The sequence below is a fragment of the Aythya fuligula genome, chromosome 6 (genome assembly GCF_009819795.1).
Source record: "Aythya fuligula isolate bAytFul2 chromosome 6, bAytFul2.pri, whole genome shotgun sequence".
Classification (NCBI taxonomy): Eukaryota; Metazoa; Chordata; class Aves; order Anseriformes; family Anatidae; genus Aythya; species Aythya fuligula.
In genome coordinates this window covers 23,614,759-23,633,949 of record NC_045564.1, presented here as the reverse complement: position 1 = coordinate 23,633,949, position 19,191 = coordinate 23,614,759, and the positions used below count along the sequence as shown (strand labels likewise).

Sequence of the window (19,191 nt, the reverse complement as noted above, 5' to 3'; positions counted from 1 at the left end):
AAAGGTTTATTTCCTTATGTGTGTGAAAACAACACACACACAAAATCATTGAATTATTGTAACTGTGCAAGCAGTTCTGTCTAGTAAATCATATCAGAAAGTTTTGGCATTTTCTCAGTTTGAGATGTTGTTATGAAGAGGTCTGTTAATAGGGTGCTCAGTTGGAGCAAGTGAAGAAGGATCTCTCTGGGACATGGGAAACTGAGAAGGACATTCCCAGAAAATTTACTCAAAATAGTTTTATTCCATTGAGGGACTAAAAAATTTTGAGTATTTCATTAACCCAGTTACATGTATTTTCAGAGGATATTTTATTTTCTCTCCCCAGTGTGTACACTGTTAGGTCAACTGCGATTACTTTCCAGGGATCTGGGGGAAACTTTAATTATTGTGGAATGTTGCTCTGTATCTATCCATTTGTTTCAGCCTATGTTCTACTTTGCTACTAGGAATTCTTGCTCAGTCTTTGGCAGAGAAACACTGTCCACGTGTAGCCTAACCTTGGGTCTGATTGTGACACTAGGATGCTTTCAGGTTGTTTTGAAAGAATTTGGAAGAGTTTTCTCATCCTGGGGCTACTGGGATGTTTTTTCACCTTCTGGCAAAAGGACATTTTCTCTGTTTTTAATCCTTTTTGGAGGAGGGGGCTTGTATCAGTTTAAAACTAGTTTGGTTTTGTCTCACTAAGGCCTGGGGGAAAACTAAATATTCCTCTTGGTTTTAGACTGCACTGATGATTGCAGAATTGACTTGAAGCAGGAGGTAACACCGATGCTGGAGTTCAAGGGTAATGTTTTTTCTGTTGTTCTTTGGGGTTTTCGTAGACCCTTGAAGGAGGATCTTACCGAGGAACCTTAAAAGATGCCACTGGCTGCTTAAACGAAGGAATGACGCCTTCAACTCCCCCAAGAAACCTTGAAGAGGAACAAAAAGCCAAAGCAATGAGAGGCAGGATGTAAGTTGTCTCGCTTGTTCGTATTTCTGAAATAGGCACCCAGGGAGGGCACGTAGCTGCTCTGAAAGAATACTTTGTAGTCATTGATCGAGCACAGAACTGGGAGTAAAACTGTGTCCTGCTGCATCTGTTTCTTCTTAACCTGCAAAAATACTTTTTAAAAGCACTTTCACACCCAGGAAGTTCATCTTCACTCTTAAAAATGTGCAGTTTTTACCCCAGATAGCATGTATCTATTACTGTAGAGGCCTCTGGGCAGTTACACACAGAGTTACTGAGGTGTTTGCTTTGGAAATTACTGTGCCAGAGGTGAAATCAGCTTGCAAAGGGCAATATATTGTTGACCTTGTTAGCTACTTCCAAGGAAAAGAGAGATTTTTTTTTAATGAGATGATGATTTTTCACCCTAGAAAAGGAAGGGGCAGAATTCAGAAGCATTTGTGGTGGGAAAATGCCACAGAAGAGAAAGTTTAATTTGGGAAACCCTCATGTTCATGGTAATGGGAGAGGAAGCAGGAGGTTGTTGCAGGTCCGTGAAAGCCATCGATATCTACAACAAACATCGTTTGTTGTAGGAAGCTGGAGAAGCACTATAGCGAGGGACGGGATGGGCTGCCAGCAGCGGGCAGGGGCACAGCACTCCTGGGCGTGCTTCTGACTGAAAGAAGTTTTCTGCTAAACAGCTGTCAGCCTTTCTGCAGGAAACCTCTCTGCCCCTGTCTGTCTCCTTAAAGCTCCTCGATATTTCAATTTGGGGGGGTTTCTGGTAGCAGTTCATTCATTAGATAACTTCAGGTTAGTGCTGGTGTAAGCCCCCGTACAGTAAGGCTTTCTAACTTGTGACGCTTCTGGCAGGCAGACTGGCAGCGTGTTACACGTAATTAGCTGCTGCCTCCGTCCAGATTTCCGAAACGCCAGGATGTTTAGGAGCACCTGCTAGTGGCTTTCAGCACAAGACATCTGTCTCCTCTCCAGCTCCCTGGTGTCTGTGCTCTGTGTCTGTGCCTCTGGTTGTGTGTAATTCCATAGCCATATTAGGAAGCCGGGCTCCAAACTCGAGCTGTGACCCCCCATTTCCCACAAAACAGCAACTGAATCCTTGCTCAGGCATGGGTGGTCATTTCCTCTGTCTCAGGCAACATGTGCCTGTCAGCAGTTAGCCTTGGCACTGGGAAACCCCTGTTCCATCAGACCCGATTTCTGCGTCCCTGTGAGCATCCAGGCAGCAGTCTTACTGAGCAGTGTCAGTATAGCCTTAGTGTGGAGTTACTGAGATACCCAAATTCAGATATTCAGACTGACTCAGAAGTGAGGCTCTACCCCTGGTGCATTTAATGCCATTTTAACTACAGCTGTGTAGACAATACCTGCTGGTGGCTGGGGCAAGCACTTTCTAAGTAACTGTCTGTCCTTGCTCTGTGTTGTCAGATGAGGAGATGAATGAACATGAATTTTTGCAACATGCTTCTTAGAAATCTCAAATTGTGACTACCTTTAGGGTCCTGTGTCAGATAGGCTTCAGGGAACTAGCAGAGGATGAAGGATGATTTTTTTGCTTTTCAGGGAGAGGGGAGCTGGGGAACCCTAGTGCCAAATTTAACTTAAATAATGGTGATGGAGACCCTGATTCCTAACACAGGTACAGAATGGCAGGTTTAATTTGCTGCCTCATTTTCAGAGCAGGCTTTGGCCAGCTGTACCCTCACAGCAGGTGAAACCAGGGAGCTGGGGGCGGGTGGTGGCAGAGATTCCCCAGCCTCTGGGCAGCTCTCTGCTCCACCAGGAGCAGTGCAGCCAGAGGGGATGTGAGCCCATTTGGACGAGATGCAGCCAGCCTGTCCCAAGGGCACCAGGTCAGCCAGCGAGAGGGCACCGCACGGGACGCACGCGGCCGCTGTGTGAGGGAGCAGCCTTCTGCCCCGCTCATGTTTACTACCCAGGCACGCAGCTTGGCAGGGCACTGCCGAGAGCACAAGCATCCAGCACCACTGCTGCCAGCCCAGGCCTCTGCCAAGGGGGCTGGATTTCACTCTCAAATGAATGTGAAGCTGTCTAACCTCTCCCTGCCTCGTGTCCAAGCATCTCCTCCCTGCGTCCAAGCAGCTCCTCTGCTCCGTCCGAGCAAGGGACACCTTGGGAGCACAGCCATTGTATTGGAGCCAAAAGCCAGCTTGTGTTTTTTTTTCCCCTAGATATTCTCAAGCAGGCTTTTATCTTAGCACTGTTTGCCCTCAGACCTATCACTTCAAGTGGGTCAGGCTGCTGATTGACATGAACGGAGCGATATTAGACATGAAAGCACTCCTCTATCTTGTTAGCCTTGTTACCGCCGGAGCGAGCTGGAGCACAGATGGAGTTTATTTGTCATGTGCCAAATCCATGTATTGGCGTAATTGAGAGGAAAACTGTCTGCAGCAAGCTGTAACTTCTTGAAATTGTCCTCGAAAGAACATTATGTGATTAGTCAGTTTGACATACAAAGGAGGGTTGTTTTTGTTTTTGTTTTTGTTTTTTTTTTAGCTTGGTGTTGTTTGCATGCATCAAGCCTTCATTAGCTGACTCTCCTCCCTGGGATTATTAGTTCTGAGATAAGTGGGAATCACTGGCCACCCCCACAAGGATTACCTAGGCTGAGAGATTAAGCTCCGCATTAAGGCAAGAAGGGGAATTTGTTTTCCAGTGTTTAAAACTTCCAAATTACATCTTAACTGGGGCAAGAAACCCTCTCCTACATGCTGCAAAATGGGTTGGGAAATGTCCCCATTGCTATCAGGAGGGCTGCATGGGGGGGACAGATGAGAGCAGGGCAGGGAGAGGTGGTTGAAAGCAGAGGCACCTGGTTGTGCTGCTGCTCTAGCACTGCCCTGGAACCTGGTGCAAAAGAGAGGAAGGAGAGATGAGTTAAGAGCACTGAAACTACTCTGGCCTGAAATGTAAAGTTTTTGTCGTTTTCGTCCCACTGAGCTATGAGCGAAGAGTGTTGTGTTTCCTGGGATGGTGGTGTTTTTTTTTCAGGAGGTAATATGTGGTAAGAGGACCAAACAGTAACATCAAGGAACATGGTCAAATGCGTGTGTTCTGTTTAAATTTAGGTTTGTCTTAAATGAGCTGGTGCAGACCGAAAAAGACTACGTCAAAGACTTGGGAACTGTTGTGGAGGTGAGCTGAAGCAAGCCCTGCTATGCAAAATGTTTTCTCACTAACAAACACCATTCTGCAAAGTGGCAACAACAAAAAATACAGCATGAGAAACAAACTGGTTTATTTTGCACACTGCTTCCATGGTCCCCTCCTCATGTTGACAGAAACAAGAAGAAATGCCTTCGGAAACTATTTCTGTTTCCATCTAACAAATGTTGTATTTTAGGTTTCAACTCCAGCATATAAGGGTTTTTCTTGGCTACCCTGCTTCTAACAAACTCTGCTGTAATGCAGCCTTGAGGGCAGTGGGAGAGAATTTACGCCCCTTCCATTTATTTCATTCCATTCTTGCTGTCATGCAGTGATACCACTTCAAATCAATACTGAATAGTGGTAGCACATACTTCCCTTGAGTTTGCACCGGGGCTACAGTGCTGTGTTTGAGTAGCTTCCCAAAGCCTGGCTTCGGGTCTGTGCTGAGGTGTGTGTGTGGCCAATGGATTCATGTTTTGGAAAAAAAAACAAACATCCACACACCTTGAGATAACAGAGGGAGGATTTATTTTTGTTTTGTTTTCCTATTTTTTTCAAAATCAGTCATTGTTTTGTAAGTTTCAACTTGTAAAGACCTGGCTGATCCCTAGGGATCACCTGTCAGAGACAACTCACATGCACAGTCTGGTTTGATTCCCAGCAAGGACTGAGAACTGGAGGCACTCGGTTGAAGTGGGCTTTTGGGAATGCTTCTGGCGTTCACTAGTCCAGGGAGAATTATCAGCCCGTCTAGCAGTGATTTTCAAGAGCTTCCAAATTTGAAGACTTTTGTGTTATCTTCTGTTTACATCACGCTCCACTGGCAAAGCTAACAGGGCTGCAGTGCTCCAAAGACTTATAAAGAAACTCTCAGGAGGTGTGAGAAATCCCGTTCATGTGACTATTTAAACTTTCTGCATGGCTTTGTGCTCCCACAAAACATTCATGGTGATGAACAGAAGAATTTTGTCAGTGCAGAGTCTGGCTTCTCCCTCTTACCAGTGAAGCCAAGAGCATGATAAGCTACTTTTGTTTAACTTTTATCTTCTAATTGCACTTGTCACTTCAATGACATCTAACAAAGGGGTTCCTAAAACAACTGTAGTTATTCAGAATAAATCCTTTAAAGTTTTCTTTTAAGCAGACTATGTAATTTAGAATATCTAGATGGGTTTCTGATTTTAAGTTGTATTAAAAAAAAAAAAAAAAAAAAGGTATTTTAAGTGTTTTCAAAGCAAAAAGCCTGACATTAAACTTTTACTTTTTTTTTTTTTTAAAGTGAGTGTAATTATACATACTCCCTCTTTAAGTAAACCCTTTGCTAATCACTGATCATTAATCCTAAAGGGCTTCATGAAGAGAATAGAAGAAAAAGGAGTTTCCGAAGATATGAAAGGGAAAGACAAGATAGTATTTGGCAATATTCACCAGATCTATGACTGGCACAAAGAGTAAGTCATTGGTTTAGTTTGCTTTTCAGCACCCTTGTAACCACTCGTTTATGAAGGATTGGGGTATGTAGTATCTGCACATCTAAGCTGTTTTTACTTGAACATCAGCAGGTCATTCAGGGCCGAGCTTCCAAAGGATGTTGCTTCACTTTAAATGGCCTCTGTTGGTTTGTAAGTGCTGCTTCCTAACTTCACAAATCATGGCTGCTGTGACTCCCAAGAATATGTTACAGTTCATGTGCTTTTAGCCTCAGTTCAACAGTATACTAGATTCTGATATAAGATTCTGTCTACCCAACCAAAAATGGCAGAGCTGCATGATGCAAAGCATCAATCCTACATAAAATCCTTTTTCCCAGTGTTAAAAAATGCAATGGGCTACAGCTTTGCACTGGCTGGCTTCATGGGAGGGTTTTTGTGGTACCATCTCTGATTACAGATACAACATTATGCTGGCTCACACCCCATGCCAGGAGTGCTGGTCAGGGTGACAGAGATGTTGTGGATCACAAGAGGGTCTGTGTCAGTGCTGTGCTGCCAATAGCTCTGCCATTCCCTGCTGAGGAGCCACAACAAGAGGCTCCATGGGAGACATCACTGTGGTCAGTGCAGGGCTCCTCAGCTGTCCCAGCATAGCTCCAAGAGGGGTGTTGCTTGTGGGGTGCTTGCTGGATCCTCAGAAAAGCTTCTGAGGCTGCTGTAACTCTGTTGCCTGGGTCACAGCTGTAGGCTGAATTCATCCCGCCACTGAGCAGTAGCAATGCAGGAAAATTATTGTTTCCTTCCTTTGTATGAACTACTACTACATACCCTCTTCTTGGCTCTCTGGGGTTTGTGGGCATGGATCTGGTGGTTCTCAGCAACACTAGCATCTGCACGTTCAGCTGATAGGATTAAGAATGCTGACCACGGAAGCAATATTAGGCTAGGAGGGTGATAAGATACTTCTCACATTAAAGCTCTGTCAGGCTTTGGCCTGTCTGATGCTTTTGACTCTGAATTAGGAACTTTTTTCCTTGAAAATCTTATTCTGTCCCCATTCAAGCTGCTTTTGAAAAGTTGCTGGAAATACAAGGGTTATTTCAAACCCAGAGCCATTTCTACTGTAACTTTATGAACAGCAGGGTCATGCTTTTCGGTAATATGGTCACCATTTCAACTCTGCTACTCATAAAAACCCCATGCCTTTGGCTAACTAGAATTTGAGTACAGGCAGTGTGAATATCTGAGCAATGGACACCAGACTAGGTATTCCTTTGGCTCTGGACATTTTCCTCATCAAGGAGTCACAGTGTCATTGCCATCATGCATCTCTTGGGTGCCAATCAGGTCCTGTCCTTATGTTCTGACAACAGCTCTTGGAAGCACAAAACACAAAAATGTGAGAAAAATATTAAGTTTATATAAGCAATGGAGCATTTTTTAACAGTGCCATTCACTGTTTAAATGTGATAAGAGTTTTCTGTAACACACAGGGAGGGAGTCTCTATTTTTAGTTCTGCATATCTGGGTCAAGAAGTCTGTTTAAATGCAGATTAATTTAACTTTTTTTTCAGGACTGAGTTGCGAAAGTAGCTGTAGCTGATAGTGGTGATAGGGTTGTTTAGCTGGGACAGCTGTTCAACATGCATCTTCTTGGAGGTTCTGGGATTTCTTGGGGCCAGACCATTGCTGGCATATGCTCTGCAACTGGTTTCTGTAGCAAGTCCATGGAGGCATTTGAGACAGAAATCCTGCAGTGAAAAAGAGGAACATCATGGAAAATGAGATTGTCAGAATTTACCTACCAGTTAGAAAAACCTATCAGCATTTCTAAACTTTAGTTGAGATGATAATACCTCACTTCCAGGCATCTCAGTGTATTCTTGGAAAGGGCATTCAAGCAGGCACCTACAAAAGGTGCAGGTCAAGACAGAGGCTGAGTTTATGAATAAAACTAATGGTAATATCATGAGAAACGGTGTAAAATAGAACATGCCACTACTCTGTGACCAAAAAGGTGTTGATTTGTTTACTCAAGTGAAAACTTCTGCATTTCTTTCACGTTGACCAGTATTCCAAATCTGCTCATGCAACTGAGAATTCCTGGTAAAGCTTCAGTTGAGTTTTCACAAGTGTTTTGATATACAGACGAGTTTTACTTTAGAAGTTCTCAGTGAAGGAATGTAACTCTCGCAGTTAGGCATTGACAGTTTTAAAAACCTGAAACCTCTGTAAGTGTAACAGTAAAGAGGACCAGAGAGTTTGCAAGACAAGATCTCCATATTTCACAGCTCTCATCTACTGTTTTAGAAATGCCACCATTACGGGCTGAAGCCAGGCTTGTCTTTTCATTTATTATTGAACACTCTAGCTAAAATTGCATTGATATATTACTGAAGGATAACCGATCTGCCCTGGAATGACCTAAAAAAAGTCTTTTGAAATGTTGATATCCTTTCTTTCAGCTTTTTCCTGGCTGAACTGGAAAAATGTCTTCAAGAGCATGACCGTTTAGCACAGCTTTTTATTAAACATGTAAGTTTTATTTTGTTACCTATCTCTAGTCTAATCGTCATTTAAAGTGTGATAACTCCTTTCCAGAAGCATCTGCTTGTGTTGTCTTGATATTTTTACATGTCTAAACTTAATTTAAACATCATTATTCATCTTCAGTGAGCAGATGGGTTTCCCTGAAACATTAGTCACCATCTTCTTGCAGACTTCTTATTTTGGGGGAAAAATTGGTCTCTCGATTAACTGGCTTCCCCCATGGAAACTTCCCTTGCCTAAGGGGAAACAGAACCCGTTATCAATTTGTTTCCCCATTTCAGGAAACTAAATCTTTGATTTAACTAAAAAGAAAGATGACCTATCAGAACATTTTAGCAATTATCTGCCGGCTTTTAATAGCAGGACAGAACAGTAGCCAATATCTCACCAGGCTGCTCTGCATCTTGTTTTCACAGGAGCGTCGATTACACATGTATGTGGTGTATTGCCAAAATAAGCCACGGTCTGAATACATAGTAGCTGAGTATGAGGCATATTTTGAGGTAAGCGTGGCTCATTATCCATTATTGCTACTTACAGCTGTGAGTCCTAGTAAAGTAGACCATTCTGTAACTCGTGAGGTTTGTCTAAAACAAACTCCTGACCATGTTGGTATTATGCATGCTGATAAATTCTCTGCTACAGGGAAGAAAAGTTCATTTTGTCTCAATTTTTAATGTTAATTTCTAATACATACTTGATCCAGTGCGCATTGTCTGTTGTCTTCAGAGTGCCACAACTGAGTTCTGTCCAAAATAAAACAGACTTTTTAATCTGTAGCCTACAAACAAGGGAGGAGGTGAAAGTTGTTGGAGCTGGGTGGTACCTCTCATAAATTTCCAATAATGTTGTTTCAAGAAATCCGTGGGACTAGACACATTTAGATATTAATGTGAAAGAAGCTTGTTTAACAATGGGAAGATATTTTGTTTCACCCAAGGGCACAAGGCGTGTTCTGTAGTACTTGTTTGTGGGAGAAACCCTGCCGCATTGGAGAGAGCAGTCTCCAGACCTTGCAGCCCTGCTTGGTCAGCTCAAAGTGGGAAGGAATCTTGTGCTTTCAAATGTCTTCCAGCTCGGTCATGACTTTTACCCAGTCTCTGCTTAAATAGGATATGCCAGATTTTTAAATCCTCTAAAGTACCCTTTTGCAAACAAAAGATTAAGAACAGATCAGCTTTCTGTAGAAATAAGTCTCTGTGGAGACATTTTATCTTTGCCTTATTCTGTGCTTGTTTGCAATTGTTTTTTAATCCTCAATTTTTAGGAGGTTCAACAGGAAATAAACCAACGACTAACCATCAGTGATTTTCTGATCAAACCCATTCAAAGAATAACTAAATATCAGCTTCTTCTCAAGGTGAGTGGAAAGATGCAGTTTGGATCTTGTACTAGACACTGTTACTTTAAATCAGCCTTAGTTTTAATTGAAGAATAACTTCATCAGATTAGGAAGAAAGAATGTTTATATGTGGGCATCCTGTGAAAAATGTCCAGAGAGCAGGAGGGTCCCATCTCTATGGGAGTAGTTTGTAATTGATGATAATCAGATTTCTTTAAAATAATTTTCTGTTGGAATATTTTTATAGGAAAATAAATTTCAAATAGAATTTTTCATCCTCTAAAATTTCAAAGCAAACTTGCATTCAAGTTTTTTAAATTGCAGTAAATGCACACGAGACTATTAATAAACCCATTTTTTGGTGCTGAATGGTATGTCACTATTTATTCTGAATGTCTCAGAATATCTCATTGCTGAATATCTCTCTTCAAATTAGCATGCAAAACATATTTCCACAATATTCTGGTCTGGAGAGTGCATGGTAATTTTTTCCCTAAGGAGTCTGACCACTATGGCTTCTGCTGACTTTATTCACTATGCCAATTACTCAGCATTTCTGAATATTCATCCTTAGGGGTCTCAAGGTAACATCCAAAATTAGGCATGTCTGGACCATACACTGTAATTTCCAGCAGTACCGGGGCTCTGAGGTGGTTTCTTCTCTCTTTTGAACTAGTCTCAAGCAGGCTGCCATCAGCCCACAGTTTGGTAACTGCACACTTGTGAAGAGACAGCAACATGTTCCCTGAAATGCCAAAAGGAAAAGAAAATTCCTCAAGCGTGTGTGGTCCTGTGGCTTAAGACAAGGACCAAGTCAGCATTCCCAAGGGCTAATCCCAGCTTTGTCTTTTTCTTGTGGTATTTTCAGCAACCATCCACACCCCTTTTCCATATCTACAAAGTGGTCATAACATTCAGCAACTTCTGAACATGTATTCATTAATATTAGCAAGTTCCTTCTCAGAAACTCGCATGCTAAATACGCTTTTTCTTTTTTAAAACTGACGTCTTTCTTCTCTTTCTGAAGTGCCTTAATGCAAACCTTTCTGCTTTCCCTAGGACTTCCTGCGGTACAGTGAAAAAGCTGGGCTGGAGTGCTCAGATATAGAGGTATGTTTTCATGGCCTGGACAGTGATACTGCATTGTCTAATGGTACTTTATATGCAGAAATGCAAGCCCCGGTAGTCCTTTCAAAATGATCGAAGATCCCGCTGATATTCCAAATGTGATGTTTCTCTTTAGCTTCAGTCAGAAGAAAAGATGAAGGCATGGTCCTCTTTTAGATATTACTGTAAATGTTCAGTACACGAGGGCCTCAACGTGAATAATTTTTAGCAGTGATTATGCTGTTGGAGTCCATTGTTTGACACTTCTCTTTTAGGGACCCTCTGACTTCCTTGTACCAATACAACCTTTGTTTTCCTTAACAGAAAGCAGTTGAATTAATGTGCCTTGTACCGAAACGTTGCAATGATATGATGAACCTGGGTCGCCTCCAGGGCTTTGAGGTATGTTCTGCTTTAATAACGACCAGGCTAGGAAAGGTGTTTTATCTTTCTATGATTGTCTCTACAATCAGCCCCATCCCAGGCTATTTATCTAGTGCTGTCTCTGTGGTGGTGAGCAGCATGCTTTGATGAGGTTTTGAAAGTGTCATTCTAAACTTGTAACAATCAAGCTATTGTTTCTTCAAAATGTGAGGTCTGTGAAAGCTTCTGCAAGCCCGAATTAGACTTCTTATCTCTGTTGTCAGAGCAAAATAAACATTGAACCAGACCGCTCTGCCTGTTAGTAAGGTCACCTAACATTAACATCAACAGCTTCCTCCAAGTTTGGCAACATCCAGGAGGGGACTCATGAGTTATAACCCCACAGGTTACAGCTTGGGATTTGTAACTAAGCCAGTGTAGTCTTTGGCAGACCCAGTGAGATGTCTTATCTCCAAAATGAAGTTTAAGTTTCTCATACCTTGTTATACATCATGGCATTCCTGCAAACAGGTAGGTCCTGTTTTGCACCTTCAGAGATTGCGTCTTTCACTTCTGGTTTGGCTACTGCACTACAGTAGCAAATTACTTAATGGGAACAGTGTTCGAAATTAAGTACAAAAACAGTCTACTTGCTTTTGGTTTTATATGTACATATGATGGTGATGACAGTAAAGAAAACTTCTATTATTTTCCTTAAACTGAGTTCTTGATTTAAAAGACTGCTGCTTTAATAAATTAGAGGGGATATGTCTCAAATGAGTTCAGCTCTGCTTGAACAATGTGGACTGCATGAAATATAGCAGATCATCTCAAGGGACCGTACTGGGTTGGGATCTGTAACACTGGTGCCTTGTCTGCTTCTCAGGGCAAGCTGACAGCTCAAGGCAAGCTGCTGCAGCAGGACACCTTCTATGTGACTGAGCAGGATTCTGGAGTTCAGTCCCGACCAAAGGAACGTAGGGTGTTTCTCTTTGAGCAAATAGTTATCTTCAGTGAACTGCTTAGGAAAGGATCTTTAACACCAGGCTACATGTTCAAGAAAAGCATAAAGGTAAGAAACGGAGTGGGAGATGTTTGTCCTATTTGATTGTCACATAGGGAAATCTTATCAATTTTCTGTACTGTGAGTCAGGTCTGTCCTGCCATTGCTGGACAACAATTTGCAGAAAACACTTACATTTACTTTTCAGTACATCAGAAGCCATTTAAGACCAACGACACTAAATAAACCACAGGTTGTCTAAATTTACTGGGTGATTTTTAGAGGAAGCACAGCCAGGGCAGGGCCTCTGACATTCATAGCTCTAAGCTAGCAAATAGTGCTACAAAGCCTGCAGTAGTCAAAGTAAGTGTATGATAGTTGCTTTTAAGCATGATTATAAAAGGTGGGGTAAACAAAACACTCGTCTAACTGTAAGTCAATATTAAGTCTGGATGTGACATTACTGGAAATACCCTTCCTAATGGGGACAGGGCTCTTAGTGCAAATGTGAGTGTTGCACGAGACAGAACTATGTCAAAAGCAAACAAAAATACACACAGTAATAAAAATGTAGTGAAGAGGAATTACAAAACTAGCTGACCTATCAAGAAAGTTTTAAGACATTTAATTTTATTTTTTAAAAGATCTTTCTAGAGTATGGGATTGGGATTAAAAGTAAAAGTACTAAAGTACTGAAAAGTATTAAAGTACTGAAAGTAACCAGGGAAAACATGTTTGTTTGTTTTTGTTTGTTTGTTTTTCAGGGGTTTTTATGTTTGTTTAATAAATGCAGAATTCCCCTCTAAAATGGTAGCTGAGGGTGAATGTGTGCTACACCTCTTTCAGTAGAACAGCCTTTGCTGTGGCTGCAGAAACAGCAAAGTCACTGGTTTATCTGAATATCTTGATTATTCAAAGGTGATAAACCAGTCTGGGATTGATTTCCTTTCCAAAGATATAGTTAAAATAAGGAGTGGGAGAATGAATTGGAAAGCTGCCAGGCAGAGAAGGACCTGGGAGTGATGGTTGATAGTCGGCTGAATATGAGCCAGCAGTGTGCTCAGGTGGCCAAGAAGGCCAACGGCATCCTGGCTTGTATCAGGAACAGCGTGACCAGCAGGGCTAGGGAGGTGATTGTCCCCCTGTACTCAGCTCTGGTGAGGCCGCACCTCGAGTACTGTGTTCAGTTTTGGGCCCCTCGCTACAAGGACATCGAGGTGCTTGAGCGGGTGCAGAGAAGGGCGACGAAGCTGGTGAGGGGCCTGGAGAACAAGTCCTACGAGGAGCGGCTGAGGGAGCTGGGCTTGTTCAGCCTGGAGAAGAGGAGGCTCAGGGGTGACCTTATCGCTCTTTTTAGGTACCTCAAGGGAGGCTGTAGCGAGGTGGGGGTTGGCCTGTTCTCCCACGTGCCTGGTGACAGGACGAGGGGGAATGGGTTTAAGTTGAGCCAGGGGAGTTTTAGGTTAGATGTTAGGAAGAACTTCTTCACTGAAAGGGTTGTGAGGCACTGGAACAGGCTGTCCAGGGAAGTGGTGGAGTCACCATCCCTGGAAGTCTTCAAAAGACGTTTAGATGTAGAGCTTAGGGATATGGTTTAGTGGAGGGCTGTTAGCGTTAGGTTGGAGGTTGGACTCGATGACCTTGAGGTCTCTTCCAACCTAGGATATTCTGTGATTCTGTGAATGTGTTTGCACTAAAATTTAAATGGTGCATTAATATGAAACAGAAGAGAACAATGCCAGGGAAAATAATGCATATTAACCATATGATCTATGATAATAAACAATAGATAATAGGCATCTTCTTGGCTGACAGAAACTGCAGCATTTATTGAAAAGCATATCCTTTGCAAGTCGCTGTATTTCATAGTTTCCAACCAAGTAATAAGTTATAACAGAAAAACCTGAAGTGTACAAATAAACATTAATCTTAATTTAGATGATCAGCTTTGGTTTTATCCTGCTGCTGGTTTAAATCATGATTAAAGTTGGAGATAGAAATAATGTAAATCATTTTTGCTTCAGTTTATTGTATGTATAACAACGAAGCTTTTGTCTGCAGGAAACAATTCCTGAATTGTATATTGTAGATAAAGAGAGAAAAATAAATCTCTTCTAATGTCAATAAAATTAGCTTGCCTCAAGGGTATGGGTTGCTTTTCTAGTTAAACAGCTTATGAACATAATGCTGTTCCCAGTGCCTGAGTTGCTTTAAAATTTCTGTGTGACAATTTTCCAGTCCCTGTTTTCTTCCATTTGGCAAACAGCTTGTTCTTCTGTGCCTGCAGCAAATGTGGGATCCCCCGTGGCTCCATGTGCATCTCCCCCACTGCAGCAGGGAGTCTGTGCACCAAAAGCACTCACAGCCTGCTCCCAGCCCCTGCTTCAGCTTCTGGCTGCCTCTGCTTTGCTCTCGTGCCTTCCTACAGGGATAGGACCATTCCCTGTATTGGCTCTTACCTGCTTTCTTTGCTACCTTGCTATCTTTGCAGCAATTACCAGGCTGCCTAGCCATCTTATGGCACGTGGGCCATTGCAATGCTTCAGTACTGTCCTCAGTCACACTTGTCCAGCTTCCTGGGAGACACTCCCTGAGAGATGTGGGCTGTTTCTCCGCTGAGCACATCCTCCCACACAGCAGAAGAACCTCGTCAGTGCCAGAGGTCTCATTTAATTCCTCTGTGTCACAGCCACTGCTGAGCACTGAGGCCTCTCTGTTAGAGTAAGAAGTGCATATGACTTCAGATGGAGCCATTCAGGTCTGCCAAGGAGATTAGATTCCCAAATACTTTTCTCCAAGGTCTGTCACACTCAGGCCATGACACAAGCTTCATCGTGATGTCCTACATTAGCAAAGAGCCCTTTTTAAAGTTGGCATTCAGAAATAGCACATCCCTTCTTGCACATTTCTCAGTTGGATACCTTTCAAGGTTTCAAAATACCTACGTGGGTAGCCTTGGTAAATGCGTCTCCCCAAGACACAAACAGTAGGTGTGGGACTCTGACCTGCAAGTCCTTTTCTTAGAGTCATACCAGGATTGACTTGCTTGCTTTGGCTGTCAGCCAGAAGAGCAAGAGCTCAGAGGAGGCACTGGCCAGGCTCACTGTCCACCCCTTTCCTTGTCTTCATGTCAGAAGAGTTTCTGCCTGTCCCACTAACTCCACAGGGACCCTCAGAAGAGAGGCAAGAGGCTCCATCTGTCTTGCAGTTTGTGTGCTGGACAGCATTCAGATGTGGGGTAAATTTCTCCATACCTTGAATGATGTTCGGAGCAACAGGAGAGAGACCTAGAGGGATGTGATGATTTTAGTCTTCAGAGCTGTCTCTCTTTAACAGTGAGGACCCACCTTTTTTGGTTTGTGGGTTGGTATTTTTTTGTGTTTTTGTTTTTTTTTTTTTGCCTGCATGGGACTAACTTGTGAAGTCGCATGGATGGGTGTTTCAGTCACTATCTTGTAAATTAACTTGTCATGATTCCATTATAGTAACCCCAAATTGCCCTCTAAAGCAGAAAGGATATGCCAGCCTACTCTTGTTTACTATCACAGATGTGAATAACTCAGGAGAATTCAAAGTTAAGAGTACACTTACTCAGATACCTCACAAGGACAAGGTATCCTACAGGACAGCAGCTGAAATTGCCATCCATGAGATTTCCAGGAAGAGTATCTGTGACTACAGTCAAGTGAAGTGATTGCACACAGTTGATGGTGTAATCCTCTAGAAATAAGATCCATTGCAGCATCTGTGGAGAATTGCTCTTTTTTTTTGGTATATCCCTGTACAGTGTCCATTCCAGTCTTAAAATAGTCTAAAGACTGAGACTTTCTTCCCATGGAGGATAAGAAATGTAAACTCATTTAAATTGGGGGAATGATAGACCTTATTAACATCGTAATAGGAACAGCTTAATTATGTTTTTGTGTCACAGTAACTTTTTAGCACATCAGTCAAGTCTGTGTCACCTTAAAATAGAAATTGTAATTGAAGACAAGGCAGATGGATGTCTGGTACATCTGTAACAGCTCTATTAAGCATCATATTTCAGCTTAAGATATATCTGCCTAAATCTATGAGACAAGTTCTTCTGACTATAATCTTACAATCTGATACTGGACTCAATTATTGTCAGGAACTTCTCACAACAATTTTATTCTGATTCTTGCGTAATGCTAAATCGTGCTCCATGTAACACATGCTTACCTTGGCTTATTTCAGATGAACTACCTTATCATTGAAGAAAATGTGGACAATGATCCTTGCAAGTTTGCTCTGATGAGCCGGGAAACATCAGAGAGAGTTATTTTACAGGCAGCTAATCCAGAAATTCAGCAAGCTTGGGTACAGGACATCAACCAGGTTTTGGACACACAAAGAGATTTCCTAAATGGTATGTATATGATCTTTGTGATGTTTCCCAAACTGTGATGCTAATGGGACTCATAATCTTTGCAACTTTGGTCCCTCTGTAAGGAAAACATTCAGCAACTTATTTTTCATAAGGAAAATCCCATGGAGAAAATGAGAGCCCGGTACATGCAAGAAGTTGTCATAAGTGACAGCTGGTGTTAAAAGAGACCACCTCAGTAACAGTGTGGAAGTCTCAGTCCTGCATGCCAGATCAGCTGAGTGGGATGGTGAAAGAGGATGGGGCAAGCCTGTGATGAACTGTTGGGTTGCCCTGGAGCCCAAGCCGGAGGCTGCTGGAGCTTCCTCCTGCATTAAAGACTGCAGGTCGTTCTGGCCTGCCTCGATTAGTGGTGTCTTGTGGGCTGATTTTGGCAGCTTGGTGGTGGGTTGCTGTGTGGTTGACCTGCTGCATCAGTCAGGTTCATGTTCAGATCTCAAGCCCCCCCCCCCCCCCCCTTGTTACATGCTGTGGTGGTACTTTCGTGCAAGATCCTTTAAAAATGCAAGGCTGTATCACCTGCTGCTTTCTATTCTGTAAAGAGGCTTTAAATCGCATCTCTTCCCAAGACCATGTCAAAACCAGGATGCCATTGTATCAACACAGTATCTGCAACTTAGTCAGAGCAAGTCATATCCCCAGGAGCCTCTTATTTAATGTCACCATGTGCTACAAACTGAGGATATGAGGTGGGATGAAGGCTGCCTCACCATCCATCCGCCCCCATACTAAACTCCATGGGGCAGCAACTGCTTACAATAACAACAACAAAAAAAAGAGAGGGCAAGGAAACATCTGGGCTTGTTTCCCGTGGTAACTACAGGAGCTCTGCATGAACAGGGGTCTTTTCAAAATGTCAGCTCTGCTTTAAGAATAGATTCAGGGTTGTTTGAAATACTATTTCAAATTAAAATAGTCTTTCTACTTAAAAAATAATAACACATTCATGATCAACAAAAGTGTAGATTTTGAAAACAAAAAGGAACCATTCAGTTAACAATTTCAGTTTGTTCATGCTCACAATTGGGTAAAGGAAAGAGAAGCAACCAGGACTAGAGTCAAAAATTAAAAATAGTATCTTTTTGTTTGTTTGGAAGCAAGAAAGTGGGAATTATTTCTTTGGAAGCTTCCAGAATTGTTTTGTACTATTCATTTCAAAATTGTTTTGTACTATTCATTTCAAAAGAGCTTATTTAAAAAAAAAATAAATTAAATTAAAAAGCATTCGATATTTAAAAACTCAATACATGATCTATAAAGAAATTTACTAGCTTGAATCAAAATATTTTGGTTTGGCACAAGTTGTTAGATTTGTGGTGTTCTGCTTGTGGATTTTTTGTTGCAAAATCTGAAGAGTCTCTTTCAATTCACATCCAAACAAAACTTCTCTTTTCTTCATTGTGGAGTTGTGTGTGTGTGTATGTGTGTGTGTATATATATATATGTTAATTTGAATTTAGCATAGTTTTGCGTCTCAAAAGTTAAATAGGAAAGGGTTACAAAGGATGTTTGTGGAAGTTTGAAAACTATGGCTGAGCTGAGAAGAGAGTGTTTCATGTGATTCCAAAGCTTGATGTTTGATTTTCATGACTCAGAATTGAAAGAACCTCATATAGTCACTGTAAAATGATTCCTTGAAGAGATTGGTAAGATGAGCAGCTTGAATTCTCCTGTTTGACTGGCTGATACCAAAACTTGCAGGTTTTGTGTCAGTGCAGTTGACTTTGAATGAGGGCTTATTGGAATAAAAGTAAGTTCCAGTAATGCTCAGCTACAGAAATTTTTCTGTAAACCTAGTGAGGACTCCGTAGACACTACTGCAGTGATTTTGTATCCCTTCCATGTCTGTCTTTCCTTTTTTTTTTTTTTTTTTTTTTCTTCCCCCCCGTCCTACCAGGACTTACTTCCCTGTGAGTACCTTTTTCTACTGAAGCATCCTTATAGCCCCTGTTTAGCCTCTGTTCTGTGAGACCAGCAAGGAACATGATGGGTTAGGAATAAAATATTCAGTATCTCTAAAGCTAGAAATAAAAATAGATTTATATTAAAACACAAGCTTAAGGATTTACTTTAAACCTATAAATAAGATCCAAGAAAGTGATACTGTATCCAGTAGAGCTTGTCCAGTTTAGAACAATTTAAGTGGCTTTTAGGAGGTAATCTCATTGAGGCTGACTAATCTTTAAATACGTTCTTTAGCTTTGCATTTCATTAAAGCGGATGTTTTCTGTCCTTAAAATCATATTAAATCCACACTGAGCCAATGCTATGTAAACTTAATAACAAGATATTCCCTGTGAGTTCTTACCCAAGCTGTCTCTGATTTTCTGTCTTTAACTGGGAAGCCCTAGAGAGTAAGGCACCATGCACGAACCATAGTATTTGCGTAGTCAGTTTATAAACGTAAAACTTGGTGCAATTACACTGTGATATTCAAGCTTTTCATATTTTCCCTTGGAATAACAAACGCTGCTAAGCTTGAGAAACAGACTGTGCAGCAAATGATTGCCTGTAGTGACTGCTCTCTACTTCTGCTTTTAAGAAGCAAGGTGTAAAGAAAATATGTCACCAATGGATGTATTTCTTATGAAAAATGCCATTGATCTGTAACTTTTTTTTATCATGTTTTATGAGTTTTTTGTTGTTGTTTTGTTTTGTTTTGTGTTGTTTTTTGTTTTTTGTTTTTTTTTTTTTTGAGAGAGGAAGTACACGAACATTGATTTTTGCCAGAAGCCTGAAAGAATGCTAACAGATGTTGAATAGGAGACTGGAAGCCAGGCATCATTGTCATAGTTAACTGTGGAATTAGTAGCCACCAAGCTGAGCACCCTTTAAAGGCACTGATTAGGACATATT

General features: G+C 41.7%; 1 protein-coding gene across 10 annotated transcripts in view; it reads left to right on the top strand.

Moving 5' to 3' along the window:
• Positions 1-19,191, top strand: part of KALRN (kalirin RhoGEF kinase) — a 497,167-nt gene that overhangs the window by 447,573 nt on the left and 30,403 nt on the right. For all 10 annotated transcript variants that reach the window (XM_032189850.1, XM_032189851.1, XM_032189849.1 and 7 more), the window contains 10 exons: positions 825-955; positions 4,048-4,114; positions 5,477-5,580; positions 8,028-8,097; positions 8,529-8,615; positions 9,380-9,472; positions 10,514-10,564; positions 10,886-10,963; positions 11,811-11,996; positions 16,146-16,317. In XM_032189850.1, coding sequence (XP_032045741.1) covers positions 825-955; positions 4,048-4,114; positions 5,477-5,580; positions 8,028-8,097; positions 8,529-8,615; positions 9,380-9,472; positions 10,514-10,564; positions 10,886-10,963; positions 11,811-11,996; positions 16,146-16,317 — 1,039 coding nt within the window. The remainder of the gene's footprint in view (positions 1-824; positions 956-4,047; positions 4,115-5,476; positions 5,581-8,027; positions 8,098-8,528; positions 8,616-9,379; positions 9,473-10,513; positions 10,565-10,885; positions 10,964-11,810; positions 11,997-16,145; positions 16,318-19,191) is intronic.